Source organism: Microcaecilia unicolor, chromosome 3 (assembly GCF_901765095.1).
Source record: "Microcaecilia unicolor chromosome 3, aMicUni1.1, whole genome shotgun sequence".
NCBI classification, from domain to species: domain Eukaryota; kingdom Metazoa; phylum Chordata; class Amphibia; order Gymnophiona; family Siphonopidae; genus Microcaecilia; species Microcaecilia unicolor.
Window position 1 is genome coordinate 248,283,454 of NC_044033.1, and position 19,083 is coordinate 248,302,536.

A 19,083-nucleotide genomic window follows, 5' to 3' on the forward strand; every position below is an offset into this window, starting at 1 on the left:
GGTGGGGTCTTCTTTGTCGTGGATCCATGTTCTGTTGAGAAAAGCCAGATCAAGGTCTTCATTAGTTATCCAGTCCTTTAATATTTCAGTTTTGTTTACCACTGATCTAGCGTTGATATGTCCCACTGGTTTTGGTAGGTGGTCGTCATTTATTGTCACAACTGTGGTAAATTTAATTAGTTGGTGTTGAGTTGGGATTTTGTATTTCTTGTGAGTTTTTTTGGGCCTTTGTTGAGTTTGGTTTTCGAGTGACTGGTTTCCATTTTGTGGTTTGTCCTGTTCGACTGTCTAGGCTCTGCCCAGGGAGAAGGCAATTCTTCCCACTGAGTGATGTGGGTTGATTAGTATCGGGATATTTTTATTTTCTCCTTCGGGTTAGGGCATCTGTGGGTATTATTAGCATTATGGTTACAAATCCTATTTGTATTCTTGTATTGTACATGTTAACTCTTGAGGAGCAGGGGATTATTTTTTGTGTGTTAGTGTGTGTGTATGAGAGAATAGTAGGTCAGCCTCTGATTTTTCTGTCCCAGGACGGTGCATTCCTGCTCAAGATAGGTGAGGAAGAGGGATAAAAGGAAGGAAACTGCTTTGATTGTAACCACAGAAAGGCAGTATATCAAATCCCACCCCCTTTTCTAAATAGCCCCCAAGTGTTACTGCATTGTTTCCCCATAGAGTGAAGGATGACTCTGAAACCTATTTAATACATATATAAGTTATTCCAAAACAAAGCTATCACCAACAACTCAAATTGAGTATAGTATCTAATTTTAGCTATAATATAAAACCAATGGTGCAGTTTCTGGGTAGAAACAGAACATTCAACTTGGAGTTGCCCAGCAACTGAAACAATATTTAAATGAAACCGTCCTTTACACAAATATTAATAATTTTATTTTTTTATAAGCATTTTCTGCTGTTCCTTTCAGGCCTCATCAGAATAACATAGCACTTAGGGAAAAAGATACAGCCCAGAAGTCCAGCACTTGAGGCCAGGATAGCAAATATCTCCACTGCCACCGTGTACTTGCCCTTGGTGCTCAGGTACGTTGGGATGAAGGAGATCCAGACGCTACAGAACACCAACATGCTGAAGGTGATGTACTTGGCTTCATTGAACCTGTCAGGTAGATTTCTTGCTAAGAAAGCTACAATAAAGCTGATACCAGCTAGAAATCCAAGATATCCTAGAACACAGTAAAATGCAACTATTGATCCTTCATTACATTCAGTTAGTATTGTTCCAATTTCTGATCTCATATTAAGATATGGGAATGGGGGAGCAGTTAACAACCAGGCAAGACACAGAACAGTTTGAATAAGGGAACAGAAAAGGACTATAGAAATTGAGATCCTGGAACCCATCCATTTCCGGAGCTTGCTTCCAGGTTTGGTGGCATGAAAGGCCATGACCACAGTAGTGGTTTTTGCCAATATAGAGGAGAGAGCGATGGAGAAACTGATCCCAAAGGCAGTCTGTCGGAGAATACATGTCATTTTGTCAGGGTGACCAATGAAAACCAAGGAGCAAAGGAAGCAGAGAATGAGGGAGATGAGGAGAATGTAACTGAGTTCTCGGTTGTTGGCTTTCACTATGGGGGTGTCTTTATAATGAATAAAGATCCCCAAAATAACAGTATTAATGAGAATTAACAAAATACAGATGAAAGTCAAAGTTATCCCCAAAGGCTCTTCATAGGTCAGGAATGTTATCACTTTCAGGATGCAGGCATCTTTCTTTTGATTGGGCCATTGGTCCTCTGGGCATTTTGTACAAGCATCCATATCTGAGAATGAAAAATATTGTCCCATTATCTCACAAATAGCATCAGTTATAGGACAGTAACGTTTCCCTTATAATAAGGCATGTTTCAAAATGACAGACAGTAGCAAACACTAAAGTAATGAACAATGAGTTTACTAGAAATGGTCTCTCTGAAGTACTTGCACCTGAAATGGATGTCCTATTCTATTCTACTTTATTGTGCATCTTTTATACCAATTTATCAAAATCTTCAAAGCAGTTCACAACAAGAATAAATATTCCATTCAGATATGATATACAAGTTATATCTCATTTGATTCCTCACATGATAAAAAATCACATGGAGAATAGATAAGATTTTAAGAAAAAGATTATAATTAGAAATCAGTCATACGGACACTGGTAAACTATTCCATATTTTTGGACCCTGAAAAACAAAGAATGCTTTAAAAGATTCCACATATATTATCCAATGGGGGTGTGAGTAGTTTTGCTAGCAGTATCCAGCTCATATTTTTGGATTAGATACGAAGAGGCTTATTTTCAAAGCACTTAGCCTCCCAAAGTTCCATAGAAACCTATGGAACTTAGCCTCCCAAATTGCTTTGAAAATATGCCTCAAGGTATTCCACTAGGACACGTGAAGAGCTATTTTTCATAGAATACTGAGATTGCGATTGACATGTCTAGATCAGAATGCGCTCAATTCTGGCAGTTTTTAAAAAGGGACAAAAACATCAAACGATAGAAGGAAGCTGACTTGATTTGGGGACCCAGCACAGCCCGTGTTTGGCAGATGCCTGCATCAAGGGTCAAATATGGATACACTACAAAACGTAATCCAACATAAATCTTCCTGTTGTTTGGTGTTTTCGTCCCACTTCAATGACTTGATCCACATCTTGTTTGTGTTGCTGCTTACCTCTTATTTATTTATTTATTCATTCATTCATGACATTTATATCCCACATTAGCCCGAAATAGACTCAAGTTCAATGTGGCTTACAAACAATAAAATGAATAAAACATAATAATGTACAGAATATAACGTAAATTACTATAAATTCAAGAAGTAAATTAATACATGTGCAGAAGTAACCAGGGATTTAGACTATAGCAAGGACAAACAAATAATTAAGGGTGGATAGGTGAGAGCATAATTAGTGTTACGCTCTGCTACACTTCTCCGGGATGGGTCGGTTTCTGTTTCCTAACCTGGCAGCCGTCATCCGGCTTGGAGCAAGAGCAGCAGCCATCTTGGCTAGCTCAGGAGGGGGCAGCCATCTTGTCTAAACGAGAACAGGAAGGAACTCCATATCTGGTCATGGGAGGATCTCCTATGGGGGCTGCCATGTTGGATGCACCTGAGTTTGGTTTGCTCTGATTGCTTCACTATTTAAAGCACTGCCTCCAGGCCTTCTTTGCTTCGGCCTCAATTGTTCTGAGGAGTTGCTGTCGGAGTGCTGTTCACTGGCTATTTTCTGTGCCTGATTTCCTGTGTACCGGACCTTGGTTACTTCTTGGATTTCACTTGTTTGCTGCCTGCTTTGACCCTGGACTGTTTTTTGACTATTCTTGCCTATTCGGAGTTCTGGTGCTGGACTGTGTCTGTATTCCAGGCATCCTGGTCAGCGGCTGTGCAACCCCGCCGGTTCCAGAAGTCCTGGTGGCCACCTGCAGCTGAGGGCTCAACTCTTGGTGAACGGTGGTCGCTTCCCAGGTGAAGCTAGGGGTTGTCTGGCTGCCTGACCGAGTACGGCATCTCTCCATCTTCGCCGTTCTCAGTCGGGGCACAAGGGCTCACACATCTCCAGTCATAACAGTAGGCTGAAGCCATGAGCTCGCCAGACAGGTCTGAGCTGTCTCACCTGGCTCAGGTTCTCCACCAGCAGCAGGAGCAACTAACCCGCCTGTCCAGCGCCTTGCAGGAGGTCTGCAGTCAGCTACCAGGACTCCAGCGGCAGGTGGCTGTAGCCCCTCCAGGCTCTAGAGTGGAGACTTCCACTGCACGTCTGCGACTTCCAGAGCCACCTCGTTTTGATGGTACTCCCGCAGCTTGCCGGGGGTTCCTGAACCAGTGTCAGATCCTGTTTGAGCTGCAACCGGAGGCTTTCCCGTCTGACAAAATAAAGGTGAACTACATCATCTCCCTGCTTTCCTGTGCCGCGCTGGCTTGGGCGTCCCCGCTGTGGGAACAGCGGAGTCCAGTTCTGGCAAACCTGGAGGAGTTCTTGCGGCAGTTCCGGATGGTATTCGACATTCCTGGCCGACCTTCTTCTGCCTCAGGAGAGCTGCTGTGGATCCAGCAGGGCTCCGGGTCATTTGGGGCGTATGCCGTCCGGTTCCGTACCCTGGCCGCAGAACTCAGGTGGAACCAGGAGGCCTTAACAGCCATTTTCTGGCAGGGTCTGGACGGCCATATAAAAGATGAATTGGCCAGCAGAGAGATTCTCACTACTTTGGATGCCCTTATTGCACTCTGCACAAGAATCGATATCCGGTTCCAGGAGCGAGCCCAGGAGAGGGCCACGCAGCCGGCACCGCAGAAATCCGGAGACCTTCCCCGCCGCCCGGAGACGTCTAGGGTCCTCGAAGAGGGTTCGGAAGGAACCGAGGAGGTGCCCATGGTGATGGGCCGGCATCGCCTGTCCAAGAAGGAGAGGGCCCGTCGTCTCCAGAATCAGCTATGCCTGTACTGTGGGCAGGCCGGGCATTTCACAGGCACCTGCCCGAATAAGCCTGGGAAGTCGGGAAACACTCTGGCCCGAGCCCTGTGAAGGGGGTGGCTCTGGGCTGGTTATCTTCCCTTCCAGATAATCTGTTCTCGGTCCTTGTACTGCTCCGTGGAGAGGGGTTCCAGGGCCAGACGATGGCCCTGCTGGATTCCGGGGCAGGGGGAAACTTCATAGACGCCAAGTTCCTGTCCCAGTTGGGGGGTTCTTCGGTGCCCTGTCAACCAGCTCTCAGGGTTACCTCCATCCAGGGGGACAGTCTTCCCCGGACGATCACCCAAATTACCTCACCCCTGGGTATGCAGGTGGGGGCACTTCATCAGGAGGAGATCCAGTTTCTGGTGCTCTCCCGAGCTATTCACCCGGTGATTCTCAGTCTACCCTGGCTTCGCCTCCACGCCCCGGTTATTGATTGGTCCACCGGGGAGATCAGACAATGGGGTTCCCATTGCTTCCAGCACTGTCTTCAGCAGGTCAAGCTGCCCGTTCCTGTCTGCTCCGCCCAGCTCCAGACTCCGCAGGGGAGATCGCCTGGGCTGCCAGAGGAATATCAAGATTTCCGGGATGTATTCAGCGCACAGGCTGCAGACACGCTTCCTCCCCATCGGACTTTTGATTGTGCGATTGACCTGCTTCCAGGAACCAATCCACCCAGGGGACGCCTGTACACCTTGTCCCGGGAGGAATCTCAGGCCATGCGAGTTTACGTCCATGAGAACCTACTAAAGGGGTTCATTCGGCCCTCTACCTCGCCAGCAGGGGCCGGCTTCTTCGTGTCCAAGAAGGACGGGTCTCTTCGGCCCTGCATCGATTACCGGGGCCTAAACAAGATCACCATTAAGAACCGGTACCCGCTCCCATTCATCCCAGAGCTGTTTGACCGGTTACAAGGGGCCAAGATTTTCATGAAGTTGGACTTGCGAGGGGCCTATAACCTGGTGCGGATCAGGGAGGGTGACGAGTGGAAGACGGCGTTTAACACCCACGAGGGGCATTTTGAATACCTAGTGATGCCATTCGGTCTCTGTAATGCCCCTGCGGTGTTTCAGAATTTTGTGAACTACATCTTCCAGGATCTGCTATACTTCTCTGTCATAGTGTACCTTGATGATATCTTGATTTTCTCACCCTCATTACAGCAGCACATCACACATGTCCGCACAGTGTTACAGCGACTCAGGGAGCACCGGCTATACGCCAAGTTGGAAAAGTGCTCTTTTCACCAGCAGAGACTTCCTTTCCTGGGATACATTGTCTCATCCACCGGGCTGCAGATGGACCCAGATAAGCTGAAGGCGATCCGCAACTGGCCGGTACCCCAGGGTCTTCCGGCTTTACAGAGATTCCTGGGGTTTGCCAATTACTACCGGCAGTTTATCCGGGACTACTCCCTGATCACGGCTCCTCTGACGGCCCTCACTAGGAAGGGGGCTGATGTGAAGAACTGGACGCCGGAGGCTCTCGCTGCTTTCACCACCTTGAAGGACACCTTCCTCTCTGCCCCGGTACTCCGCAGTCCGGACCCAACCAAGCCGTTCCTGGTAGAGGTGGACGCCTCCTCCCTGGGAACGGGGGCTGTACTCTCCCAGACATCCGCATCCGGGAAGAAACATCCCTGCTTCTTTTTCTCCCGCAAGTTCACCCCAGCGGAGTGGAACTACACAGTAGAGGACCGGGAGCTCCTGGTGCTTAAGTTGGCTTTTGAGGAGTGGCATTACTTGTTGGAGGGAGCAGCACACCCAGTCACGGTAATAACAGATCACAAGAACCTCTTGTACTTGCAGAACGCCACCAGACTGAACCCTTGCCAGGCTCGGTGGTCTTTGTTTTTCGCCCGGTTTGACTTCCGTCTGATCTTCAGGCCAGGCGAGAAGAATGTCCAGGCGGATGCCCTGTCTCGCAGTTTCGAGGCTCCGGAGGACCAGGAGGAGCCCTGCCCAATGCTGAATCCGGCATGTATTCGCTCCATGTCTGGGGCCAGTGCCGCTTGCCAGAAGGCCGTTCCTGTGGGTCTCTGTAGGAAGGTGCTGCGCTGGGGGCACGCGTCCGAATTTGCCGGACACTTTGGTTTCCACAAGACCTTACATCTGATCTCCTGATCGTATTGGTGGCCCCGGATGGCGCAGGATGTTCTCCAATACGTGTCTACCTGTCCGGTGTGCGCCCGAACTAAGTCTTCACATCAGAAGCAGTGGGGGCTGATGCAGCCCATGCCAATACCACAGCAGCCATGGGAGGATCTGTCCATGGATTTCATCACCGACCTGCCACCCTCGCAGGGCAATACGGTCATCTGGGTAGTGATCGACCGGTTCTCCAAGATGGCCTACTTCATTCCTATGAAGGCTTTACCCACTGCCGCTACCCTTGCCGCAAACTTCATCACACACATCTTCCGGCTCCATGGACTGCCACAGAGGATCATTAGTGACCGAGGCTCGCAGTTTACCTCGCGCTTCTGGAAAGCTTTGTGTTCAGCTTTTGGGGTTACCACTTTATTCTCGTCTGCATATCACCCCCAGACCAATGGTATGGTGGAGCGGGTCAACCAGACTGTGAAGGCGTTCCTCCGGGCATACTCTAACCAGCGCCAGGATGACTGGTCTACTCTGCTACCCTGGGCTGAATTTGCCTATAATAACAGTCTGCATTCGGGCTCCCAGACGACACCTTTCAGCACTATCTATGGACGCCACCCGCGTCTACCTACGCCAATTTCCCCCGCAGAAGTTCCACCTCAGGTGCAGTCCACAGTCCGTTCCTTTCAGGAAGCTTGGAAGAAGGTCCAGGATCAGCTATGACGGGCAGCAGTCAAGGCCAAGGAGACCTAAGACCGTAGAAGACAAGCGGCTCCCACATTCCTGCCGGGAGAAAAAGTATGGTTGAGCACCCGATACCTAAAACTGCGGCTCCCATCTCTGAAGTTTGCTCCCCGGTTCATTGGACCTTTTGCTGTACGATCCAGGATAGGAGCAGTGACTTACCGGTTGCACCTACCCAGCCAACTCCGGGTGCACAATGCCCTCCTGAAACCTTTCCGCAGGTCCAAGTGGCATCCTGAACCCAAGAAGGTGGCCGTCCCTGAGAGTGATCCAGATCCAGAGTATGAGGTGGATCGCATCCTGGATTCCAAGCGTCGTGGAAGGAAGCTGTACTATCTCCTCGCCTGGAAGCATTTTGGACCAGAGGATAACTCCTGGGAGACGGCGGCCAATGTGCATGCTCCAGATCTGATCCGGGAGCTCCACGCTCATCATCCTGCTAAGCCCAGACCAAACCGGTGAGGGGGAGATCTTTCCGGAGGGGGTACTGTTACGCTCTGCTACACTTCTCCGGGATGGGTCGGTTTCTGTTTCCTAACCTGGCAGCCGTCATCCGGCTTGGAGCAAGAGCAGCAGCCATCTTGGCTAGCTCAGGAGGGGGCAGCCATCTTGTCTAAACGAGAACAGGAAGGAACTCCATATCTGGTCGTGGGAGGATCTCCTATGGGGGCTGCCATGTTGGATGCACCTGAGTTTGGTTTGCTCTGATTGCTTCACTATTTAAAGCACTGCCTCCAGGCCTTCTTTGCTTCGGCCTCAATTGTTCTGAGGAGTTGCTGTCAGAGTGCTGTTCACCGGCTATCTTCTGTTCCTGATTTCCTGTGTACCGGACCTTGGTTACTTCCTGGAATTCGCTTGTTTGCTGCCTGCCTTGACCCTGGACTGTTTTTTGACTATTTTTGCCTATTCGGAGTTCTGGTGCTGGACTGTGTCTGTATTCCAGCCATCCTGGTCAGCGGCTGTGCAACCCCGCTGGTTCCAGAAGTCCTGGTGGCCACCTGCAGCTGAGGGCTCAACTCTCGGTGAACGGTGGTCGCTTCCCAGGTGAAGCTAGGGGTTGTCTGGCTGCCTGACCGAGTACGGCATCTCTCCATCTTCGCCGTGCTCAGTCGGGGCATAAGGGCTCACACATCTCCAGTCATAACAATTAGGCAGGAATAGATGGGAAACGAGATGAAAGAAAAGGGTGTGGGTAAAATTCAAATAGAGTTCTTTGTATTCAGAAAAGCCACAATGAAGAAATGTGTTTTTAGAAGACTTCTAAAACTTAGGTAATCATCTATAAACTTGATTGATTTAGGAAGAGAATTCAAAATTTTGGTGCCTTGATAGGAGAAATTAGCAGAGTGAATTGTTTTATAGATCACATTCTTACAGATAGGGAAATGTAAGCCAAGATATTCTCTAGATCAGTGATGGCGAACCTTTCAGAGATCGAGTGCCCAAACAGCAACCCAAAATCTAAAGTGCCAACAGGGTAATTTAACCTGAATAACAGAACTTTAAAAGCATTTGGCATTCTTTCAAATAATTAATGTGATTTCTGCTGTTGCAAGCATGCTGCACTCATTTTTGGGTGTTCAAGACTGAGTCTACAAAAAAATAAAAAATAATAAAATAAAAATAATATGGAACTCCCAATACAAATCTATCCCTATACCAAAAATAGCTAACACTATGATATTCTTACAGACAAGCCTCCAGTGAACAACAAGGCAGTGCTAGCGCCGCAATGCCTGTGCTGTGGCCTGAGCGCTCTGCTTCCCTGTAGCTATGTCACACTGTGAGCTATGCTCCCCTCCAACCCCACCATGGGAATCACCTTTGTGATATACACAGGGCAGCAAGAAGACAGAAGAAACAACTCCCTCCCTCCCAATTCCAGGGTCCCCCCTCCCTCCCTTCGAGTTCCAGGCCCCCTCCAAATTTTAAAAGTCATCTTATCTTACCTCGTCGGGGTTAGGGCAGCAGCAGCGGTAAAAAGCATGCAGGCTCGGCTCGGTGCTTAGTTCAGTTTTCCCTTCTCTCTCTCTCAGCTCTGGAACCGCCCTCATTTCCTGTTTCCGCAAGGGCGGGACCAGAGCTGAGAGAGAGAGAGAAGGGAAAACTGAACTAAGCACCAAGCCTGCGGCCTAGGAGAGTGAGTGTCGGAGCAAGGAGCAGTGCTTTTTTTTGTAGAAAAAAAAGATGCCGGTACTCATTACGGGCGGCGTCACCACATATGACCCCACCCCTATGATAGCCACACCCCTTACACCAGCCATGGCGCATATAAACAGACATCATTGAAAATATTATACTAGTATAGGAGAAAAAAATAACATGTTTTTTTTCACTATAAATCATTTCTGTAAGCTGTTACAGCTCTAGTATACCCAGTGCAAAATAAGACAGCAGATGTAAATTCTCAAATTGGACATATTCCAAACACTAAAATGAAAATAAAATGATTTTTTTCTACCTTTGTTGTCTGGTGACTTTGTTTTTCTATCCATATTGGTCCCAGTCTCTGATTCTGCTGCTCTCTATCTGTTCTCTTAACTCCATTTCCAGGGCTTCCTTTCCATTTATTTCTTTACTTTCCTCCTTTCTTCTTCATTTCTTGCCCTCCATCCATAAGTAAAAGCTGGGTCCTCCTCTGTGGAATTGACTGGAGGAGGTATAATGTGGATCCAGCTTTTGCCTATTATCTCCATCCATGTGCAGTTTTTCTCCTCCCTGCCCTCCCCTCCATCCACCCATGTCCAGTAACCCTCCTTTCCCCCCAGCCCTACCCTCCAGCCACCCATGCCCAGCAACCCTCCTCTCCCCCTGCCCTCCCCTCCATCCACCCATGTCCAGCAAACCTCCTCTCCCCCCTGCCCTCCCCTCCAGCCAACCATGTCTAGCAAACCTCCTCTCCCCCCTGCTGTCCCCTCCAGCCACCCATGTCCAGTGATTCTCTTTTCTCCCCCTGCCCCCCTTCAGCCACCCATACCCAGTGATTATCCTCTCTTCCCTGCCCCCCTTCCAGCCACCCATGCCCAGCAATTGTCCTCTCTTCCCTGACCCCCCTCCAGCCACCCATGCCCAGCGATTGTCCTCTCTCCCCTGACCTCCCATCCAGCCACCCATGCCCAGCAATTGTCCTCTCTCCTCTGCCCCCCCCCTCCAGCCACCCATACCCAGCGATTGTCCTCTCTCCCCTGGCCCCCCTCCAGCCACACATACCCAGCGATTGTCCTCTCTCCCCTGCCCCCCCTCCAGCCACCCATGCCCAGCGATTGTCCTCTCTCCCCTGCCCCCCCTCCTGCCACCCATGCCCAGCAATTGTCCTCTCTCCCTTGCCCCCCTCCAGCCACCCATACCCAGTGATTGTCCTCTCTCCCCTGCCCCCCTCCAGCCACCCAGGTTGTTCAGTGGATTCTTCGGGGCAGGCAGGAAAGATCCCCAGTCTTTCCTGCCCACTGCCGGCGCTGACTCTCTCGTGGCGCTACTGTGTTGCTCTTCAAATGGCCACCGAGACTTCAGCAGAAGTCCTGCGAGGCCGCCGCTGGAAGTCTCAGCAGCCATTTTTAAAGAGCGATCCAGAAGCGGGGGGAGGGTCAGCGCCGGCAGTGGGCAGGGAAGACTGGGGATCTTTCCTGCCTGCCCTGAAGAATCCACTGGACAGCCGGATGGTAAAAAAAAGGTGCCGGTCCGGCACAAAAAAAAGCACTGACGAAGAGTAATGTCTCCTCTCCTCCGACACAACTTTGAACTGCTAGTGCGATCTCGCCAGCAGTTCATAGCAGCAGTACAACGGCGCACATGCCCTCTCTGGCACGCATGCCATAGGTTCGCCATCACTGCTCTAGATGATGAAACAAGGGTAATTCAATAAGATTATTCATATATGATGGGGCTTGACCAAACATGATTTGGTGAATGAAAACGCATAATTAGAATCTCTTATTGGTAACCAATGTAGCTCATATAAAAGAGGAGTGGCTTTGGCGAAGCGAGGAGATCTACATATAAGACTAGCAGCAGTATTTTGAGCTGTTTGTAATTTTTTGAGAAGACCACCATTAAGTCCAGCATAGATGGAATTGCAATAGTTGACTCTGTGAGGAAAAGGGATTGAAACAAAGTACGAAAGACAGATCTAGAGAAAAATGGCCTCAATCTCTTTATCTTGCAAAGTGAGTGAAAGGGACTTGGTTTTCAAGGGTGGGGAAACAATCTATTGTAACTCCCGAGTTTTTTCATTGATGACGCAAGGGAATAAGTTTTGTTCTTAACAGTAAAGTTACTAAGATTCATAGGATGGCGAGGGTTAGTTATAATTAGAAACTTATTTTTATCCAAATTAAGTTTTAGTTTGAAATTACTTTCTTGCTTTGTGTTGATAATTTAGAAAAGGCAGGAGTGCATGCATATTTGCTGGCCCATGTTGGGTCTTCAATAAAGGATTAATATTGACCTGGCACACTATAGCATGAAATCACTCACCAGTTTGGCTGGAGACCTCTCCCTGTGGACAGGGGATACAGTCATAGCAGCAGACGGGCTTTCCTTCCCTGGTTAATTTCCTGAAACCAGGACGGCAACTTGGGCTGCATCTGGACTGCAGAGGTTCCTGAGGATTGAGAAAAAATCTGAATAATTTGAGATAATACTGGATTATGACTTTTCAAATGCAGTGTTACATTTCTGTCTAAACATGAGCCGGTTTTGCCCATTTCGTTTCATGAATAATTAGTTCTATATATAGGAACCAATAGTAAAAGACAGACAGAGAGAGAGAGAGAACTAGAAACGAAGAGACAAAGTATATCTTAGGTGTGGAAAAAACATATTGTAGATGGAGTAATCAGGACATCAGGAAGGTAAGCATAATCCACAACAAACAACTATAAGTATATAGATTGGCAACCAAACAAAAAGATAGAAAAAGCTGAAAAAGAGCATGTCTCCAAAAGCTTAACAAGCTAATTAGTGTTAACACGTCTTAATGAGCAATAATGAGCATTAATTGGCAATAGTTAGAATTTACATGTACAACTCACTAAGCATATTCTGTAATGCACAGCGCCTAAATTCTAAAGCGTGCAGCCAAAAAGGGGTGTGGTTATGGGCAATTTGTGGGCATTCCAAAATTTACATGCACTGTTATAGAACGTGCCCCTGTGCGACTAAATCTATGCAATGACATTTACGCCACGCCTCCCTTGGTGTAAATGGATGCGTGTAGGCTCCGGGCTATATGAATTGCTGCTCACTGCTTCTGATCACTGGAGACAAGAATGTACATGGTGGTGTTGGTGGTGGTGGTGGAGGAGGCAGAGATACTGAACTATTTGTGAGGATGGAGGGGGATAAGAGAAGATAAAATGTTGGACCATGTGTGGGGGTGCAGGTGTGGTGGGGAAGAAGGGGAAATGCTGGACCATGTTTGGGTGGGGAGTGGTGATGGGGTAGAACGTAAAACGCCGGACCATTTGTGGAAGTGTGCCTTGACAATTTTAGCACCACGTAAGTGTGCCATGAGAAGAAAATGTTTGAATAACTCTGCTATAAATGGTTCTCTGCTCGATGTGCCCTTTATAGAATGCTGGTTGATTGCACATCTTTCCGATACCTAACTATGAGTCTCATTTATTGAATCTCTCTCAATATGTGCATGGTTCAGTGTTTTCCATCTTGTTTTTGTATTATTATTTAAAGTTTATTAAAACTAGTAAAAAAAAGAAGCCCGTTTCTGAATGAAATGAAACGGGCGCCAGCAAGGTTGTCATCTAATGGCAATTATATTTTTAAAGGAACTGTTAGGAGAGAGTATGTGTGAGAGAAAGTGAGTATGTGTGAGAGAGTGAATGAGTATGTGTCAGAGAGTGAGTATGTGTGAGAGAGAAAGTGTATGTGCCTTACATCCTGCACCGGGAATGTAGCCCTGTGCAGGATGTAAGGCGTCAGAAACAGCTGATCACACCAGGAACTTAGTTGAATGAAGGCGCTACTCCGGCGCTAAAGAAGACTCTCTTCAGCTGGCGGGGTTCGGGGACCCCCGCCAGCAAACAAGGTATCTGATGCGGCGGCGGGGCAGGCGGCGACGGCGGGGGAGGGTTGGTGGCGGGAGGGGGATTCAAGGGGATCGTCGGCAGGGGGGACAGGGCCTAATCTATGTAGGCCCAGGCCCCCTCAGGCCCCACGTAGCTATGCCACTGGTTCCAGGACCCCCTCCCCCTTCCTCCCCCTCCCCTTTGAGTTCCAGGACCTCCCTCCCCTCCCCTTCGAGTTCCAGGATCCCCTCCCTACCCTCCGAGTTCCATGCCCCCCATTCTCATTCAAGTTCCACACCCCCGCGCCTACCTCTTGTAATGGAATAGAATTTTGAAGATTGTTTTTCAACCCTGTCTTGTACGACCAGTGCACTTTGGGTCTGTATTGTTGATTAGAAGTAATTCTGTTTCATTCATTGTTTAAGTGTCATCTTAAAGGAACTCTGTTTTTGTCTGATAATACACTCTGAAATCTTGTCTTTTGACCGAAAGTAACTTTCCTTGTGAATACAAAAACAAGTTGGAATGTGGAATATAAAGCACATTCTTGTATTCAGTTTGTGCAGGAGAGAAACAGGATATGCTTGGGGTTCATGAGATGAGCCACCTGGCCAGTGGTTTGTTTACTTGGGCCGGAAGCATGTGACTGCATCCTCATGTACATTCTTGTAACTTTCCGTAGCTCTGAACATGGGCTCAGAGCCTATAAAAAGGGAGGGCTGGTCACAGCAGAGTGGGAGCGCAGAGGATCTCCTTTCCTGAAGTTACTATAGAGGAAACTACACTTCTCCTTTCTTCCTCAAAATGTACCACCTGTTCCTCTGATCCCATTCCCACCCACCTTCTTAATGCCATCTCACCTGCTCTTATTCCTTTTATCTGTCACATTCTCAACCTCTCACTTTCCACTACAACTGTCCCTACTGCCTTCAAACATGCTGTGGTCACACCTCTCCTTAAGAAGCCTTTACTCGACCCTACTTGTCCCTCTAATGACCGACCCATCTCCCTCCTCCATTTTCTCTCCAAATTACTTGAGCGTGCTGTTCACCACCGCTGCCTTGATTTTCTCTCCTCACATGCTATTCTTGACTCACTATAATCTGGTTTTCGCCCTCTCCACTCAACCGAAACTGCGCTTACTAAAGTCTCCAATGACCTATTACTGGCTAAATCCAGAGGTCAATATTCCATCCTCATTCTTCTTGATCTTTCCGCTGCTTTTGACACTGTCGATCACAGCATACTTCTTGATACCCTGTCCTCACTTGGATTCCAGGGCTCTGTCCTTTCCTGGTTCTCTTCCTACCTCTCCCTCCGCATCTTTAGTGTTCACTCTTCTACTTCTATCCCTCTGCCTGTCGGCGTACCTCAGGGTTCTGTTCTTGGTCCTCTCCTCTTTTCTATCTACACTTCTTCCCTTGGTTCATTAATCTCATTCCATGGCTTTTCCTAACATCTCTATACTGATGACTCCCAAATCTACCTTTCTACCCCTGATATGTCACCTTGCATCCAAACCAAAGTTTCAGCGTGCTTGTCTGACATTGCTGTCTGGATGTCTCAACGCCACCTGAATTTAAACATGACCAAAAACCGAGCTTCTCATTTTTCCCCCCAACACACCTCCCTGCTCCCCCCGTTTTCTATTTCTGTTGATGGCTCTCTCATTTTCCCTGTCTCCTCAGCTCGAAACCTTGGGGTCATCTTTGACTCTTCCCTCTCCTTCTCTGCTCATATCCAGCAGATCGCCAAGACCTGTCGTTTCTTTCTTTACAACATCTGTAAAATCCGCCCCTTTCTTTCCGAGCACTCTACCAAAACCCTCATCCACACTCTTGTCACCTCTCGTTTAGACTATTGCAATCTGCTTCTTGCTGGCCTCCCACTTAGTCACCTCTCTCCTCTCCAATCGGTTCAAAACTCTGCTGCCTGTCTCATCTTCCACCAGGGTCGCTTACTCATACTACCCTCTCCTCAAGTCGCTTCACTGGCTCCCTATCCATTTTCGCATCCTGTTCAAACTTCTTCTACTAACCTATAAATGTACTCACTCTGCTGCTCCCCAGTATCTCTCAACACTCGTCCTTCCCTACACCCCTTTCCATGCACTTTGTTCCATGGATAAATCCTTCTTATCTGTTCCCTTCTCCATTACTGCCAACTCCAGACTTCGTGTCTTCTGTCTCGCTGCACCCTATGCCTGGAATAAACTTCCTGAGCCCTACGTCTTGCCCCATCCTTGGCCACCTTTAAATCTAGACTGAAAGCCCACCTCTTTAACATTGCTTTTGACTCGTAACCACTCGCCTCCACCTATCCTCCTCTCCTCCTTCCTGTACACATTAATTGATTTGATTGCTTTATTTTTTTGTCTATTAGATTGTAAGCTCTTTGAACAGGGATTGTCTTTCTTTTATATTTGTGCAGCGCTGCGTTCGCCTTTGTAGCATTATAGAAATGCTAAAAAGTAGTAGTAGTAGCTCATCTTTGAGTAACGTACTGTGAAGATGAGGCTTCTGCTCCCACTCTCAAGCAGGCCTCACTGGCCTGTGGCCTCTGAACAGGACTCCACCCCATCTCTTCCCAGCATCCTGAGCAATCCAACCTCAAACTCCTGGGCCCCCTTTCTCACTCAGGGTGAGCTGGTTCTCAGTATGCAAATTGTATGCAGATTAGCATGTTATCCTTTCACGCTCAGGGTGACCTGGTTCTCCAGAGGCAAAAATAAACAGGTCTTACCAACAGCATATTCAGGCAATTCTTTATTCCAGCCCCTGGGCACAGTTCTTCTAGCTTAAATACTTTTACATATCTTCACATTGAGCCTCCCCACACAGATTCCTGGGCTCAGCATTAACCTCAATACTTTGGGGACTTCTAACCCCAGGCTTTGCAGCCTGCTTCTCAGTACTGGGACACATAGCCCTACTTCTTCTTTGGACACCCAGTCCTTTCTTTCTTTAGACTCACAGTCCTTTCTTTGAACACACAGTTCCTCTAAGTACTGAGGCTACACAGTCCAACACTAATGCTTTAGGGACTTCTTACCCCAAACTGTTTTCCTTCCTTGAGCACACAGTCCACACAAGTCCATAGGGTTTAGCCCTTCTTTCCAGGGGGATTCTCTTTCTTCAGCTACCAGCTCTCTCCTCTTCCTTTCACAACTCAGGTGGGGTATAAAGTGGTTAATAGCTAAACAGGACCCAGCCCATAACCGCCTGCACCTGTAGCTATCCCAGGACTCTCCCCGGTCCCTAGCAACCTCCAACTATTCTCCTAGCGCCCTCTAGTGGCCTACCCGGACATCCTGGACATTTTTTAGGGGAACAGCGCCATCTAGTGGCCTGCCCCGGCTAGGACAGCCTCTTATTTATCACAGTACGGACTGCGCAGAGGATCTGTTATTCCTGGTCTAAAAAGCTCCTAGCTCTCGCTGTGTAACCAGGCCAACCAGCTGATGATAAGAGCCAGGATGATGAATAGGACCAGTGATGATGTACTGATATCTATGTATATATCTTATAGAAGACCAGTGATGCCATGACTGTTTATTGTCTCTGTTTGTGGTCTAAGAACTCTTAGCATTGCTTAGATATAGAAGCCCAGTGATTTAATGATTGTTTAGTGATACAGCTAACCATTGTGTTTATAGAGCTAATCCTTGTATATGTGCTAACCATTATACGTATTGTATATATATATATATTAACCATTGTAGAATTTAGCTTCCTGTAATAAAAGGTTTCATTTACTTATTACGAATCCAAAAAAATCCACGGTAATTATTGGGCAGTCTGTTTTAGTGAGACAGGCAATAAATCCATAGCAGTACACCTCCCCCCTCCCCTTCAAGTTCCAGGACAACCCCCCTCCCCTTCAAGTTCCAGGACGACCCCCCTGCCCTTTGACTTACAGGATGCCCCCTCCATCCCTCTCTCGAGGGTCCCACGCCCCCCTCTTCTCCGACTTCCATGACCAGTCCTCCGGCAGCCCTCACCTTCTTAAGTGCTGGGTGTATTTTAATAATTCTTACCTTGGGATGCGGCGTCCACAGTGAAGGTGAGCGGCGCTTCACACTGCCTTCGCATGTGTCTCAGCTCTGCCTCTGGTCCCGCCTTTCCAGAAACAGGAAATGAGGGTGGGACCAGAGGCAGAGCTGAGACGCATGCGAAGGCAGTGTGAAGCGCAGCTCGCCTTCACTGTGGACGCCGCATCCCAAGGTAAGAATTATTAAAATACACCCAGCACTTAGGAAGGCGAGGGGCTGCCGGAGGACATGTCATGCTTGGAGGGCAGAAAGAGAGAGAGGGAGAGAGGCACGGGGACTGGCAACTATATAGAGTTCCCTTGAGGGCAGGGCGATTATGACCCAAGGAACACTACACAGCTTCACTGCCACCCTTGCAGAAACAGGAAATGAGACCGGGACCAGAACTGAGAGAGAGAGAGAGAGAAGGGCCAAGCCTGCACGCCTTTTACCGCTGCTGGCCGCCGCCGTAACCCCGACGAGGTAAGTCAAGATAACTTTTAAAATTTGGAGGGAGGGGGCCTGGAACTGGAAGGGAGGGACGACGACCCTGGAACTGGGAGGGAGGGAGGGGGGAGCCTGAAACTCAGAGGGAGGGAGTGGAGGGGAGGGAGAACCCTGAAACTCGGAGGGTGGGGGGAGGAAGGGGGAGGGAGGGAGGGAGGGAGGGACCCTGAAACTCAGACGGAGGGAGGGACCCTGAAACTTGTAGGGAGGGAGGGACCCTGAAACTCGGAGGGAGGGAGGGGAGGGAGGGTGGGGGAAACTGGGAGGGGATGACCCTGGAACTCAGAGGGAGGGAGGGAGGGAGGATGACACAGGAACTCAAAGGGAGGGAGGGAGGATAACCTTTGAACTCGGAGGAGGGAGGGGGGACGACCCTGTAACTGGGAGGGAGGGGGTGATGACCCTGTAACTGGGAGGGAGGGGGACCCTGTAACTGGGAGGGAGAGGGGGCCCCTGACACACACTCCTCTCATTCTCACACACACACCTCTCTCTCTCTCTCACAGACACAGACACACTAGCATCCAGTCTCACTCTCTCTCTGTCACATACACAAACTCGCACATTCACTCTCTCTCACACAGTAACTCTCACACACAACTCTCTCTCAAACATACACACTCTGAGAAAAACCTTGCTAGCACCTGTTTCATTGTGTCAGAAACAGGCCTTTTTTCCTAATTAAAAGTATTAAAATAACATGAGATTAAATCAATATAAAGTAGAAATAAATAAATTTAGTACATTAAGTAGACTGTGGCTTCAATCTAAAACCCCAAGAGAGAGTACCAAAGAGAAAGGCTAAGACTTAAAAAGACTAGCAGGAAGGATTTCCTAAAAGAGGGGACCGGATAAAAAGAAAGCAGAGTGAGATGTAGATTCCAGATGAGACAAATGGACTGGAGGGATAGAAAGGTGGCAGGCAAAGAGAGAATGGAGAGGGCGAGAAGGGGTGTAAGGAGAAATGAGAGCAGTGAGGTAAGTGAGAGGTGCCAAGTGAAGGGCCTTAAAAGCCAGAGTGGAGAGCTTAAATTGAATTTAAATCTGACCTCGATGAATGTGTTGTTCCACGTGATCAACTCTTCATAGATAGTACATTCCTGCTCTGCTGGAGCCTAAGGGTTATACCTTCCAATATTTCATTACTCTGTGTCTCTTCGGATATAAAGAACATTGCTTATATATCATAACCAATGGACGA

At 48.3% G+C, this 19,083-nt stretch overlaps 1 protein-coding gene across 1 annotated transcript in view; it reads right to left on the reverse strand.

Annotated features, from left to right (window-relative positions):
- Positions 1-903: 903 nt before the first annotated feature.
- LOC115464572 (vomeronasal type-2 receptor 26-like) overlaps positions 904-19,083 on the reverse strand; it is a 108,674-nt gene continuing 90,494 nt past the window's right edge. Inside the window, exons 6-8 of the mRNA XM_030194935.1 lie at positions 11,796-11,922; positions 6,853-6,855; positions 904-1,790 (exon numbers count right to left, since the gene is read on the reverse strand). Of these exons, the coding sequence (XP_030050795.1) occupies positions 904-1,790; positions 6,853-6,855; positions 11,796-11,922 (1,017 nt within the window). The remainder of the gene's footprint in view (positions 1,791-6,852; positions 6,856-11,795; positions 11,923-19,083) is intronic.